The sequence below is a fragment of the Octopus bimaculoides genome, chromosome 6, assembly GCF_001194135.2.
Source record: "Octopus bimaculoides isolate UCB-OBI-ISO-001 chromosome 6, ASM119413v2, whole genome shotgun sequence".
Lineage (NCBI taxonomy): Eukaryota > Metazoa > Mollusca > Cephalopoda > Octopoda > Octopodidae > Octopus > Octopus bimaculoides.
In genome coordinates this window covers 107,336,112-107,336,856 of record NC_068986.1, presented here as the reverse complement: position 1 = coordinate 107,336,856, position 745 = coordinate 107,336,112, and the positions used below count along the sequence as shown (strand labels likewise).

The 745-nt window shown below is 31.8% G+C and overlaps 1 protein-coding gene across 1 annotated transcript in view; it reads right to left on the bottom strand.

Annotated features, from left to right (window-relative positions):
- The window catches only part of LOC106873641 (protein phosphatase 1 regulatory subunit 7), a 49,827-nt gene that overhangs the window by 16,916 nt on the left and 32,166 nt on the right, over positions 1–745 (bottom strand). Inside the window, exon 8 of the mRNA XM_014921087.2 lies at positions 351–406. Coding sequence (XP_014776573.1) covers positions 351–406 — 56 coding nt within the window. The remainder of the gene's footprint in view (positions 1–350; positions 407–745) is intronic.

Below are 745 nucleotides of genomic sequence, written 5' to 3'. Positions count from 1 at the left end.
ATATATATATATATATATATATAGAGTCCCTAGTAGCGTGAGCCATTTACGTGTGTGCCCTTAATAGAAATAAATATATTTAAAGGAAATAATTAAAAAATTTTCCTTTATGGGGTTTTCACGCTGACTACTTGATAAATTCTTATAAAGATTTTATCCTATTTTAAATATATATATATATGTAGGTGTATCATATATATATACACATACATGCATACATATATTGCTCATCTTAAACCTCATGGGTGCATTTGCACTCATAAGTTAATACAATGCAGAAAGAGTGTAAAAGTGGTGAAAACTGCAATTCTAGCTGCACCAAGTGTGAAAACTTAAAGCATCATACTTACGGATGTTTTCCTGCACTCTTGATGTCTCCCAGATTATTCCCAGATAAATTTAAAGTCTGTGAAATAGATACCGGTGGAGATTAGTCAATGGAACATTCTTCAGGAAAAGTATTGCAGCAGCAGCAGTTGTAGTAGTAGTGGTATTATTATTATTATTATTATTTTATGTTTGACTTTTGTTTTGCATTTGTACAAGTTGGATCCAAGTCTCACCCAGAGACCTCAAGAGACAACAAGTTAGAAGTTCATGTAGGTGTTATGCCTAGGGTACCATATATTTGGATTTGTACAGTTTTGTTCAAGTGAATGTTTAAGAAACCAAAAGAAAATTATGTTTGCTTTAAAATTTGAGATCACATAGACAGTATTTTACGTAGGATATGGGCAGTTCCCAT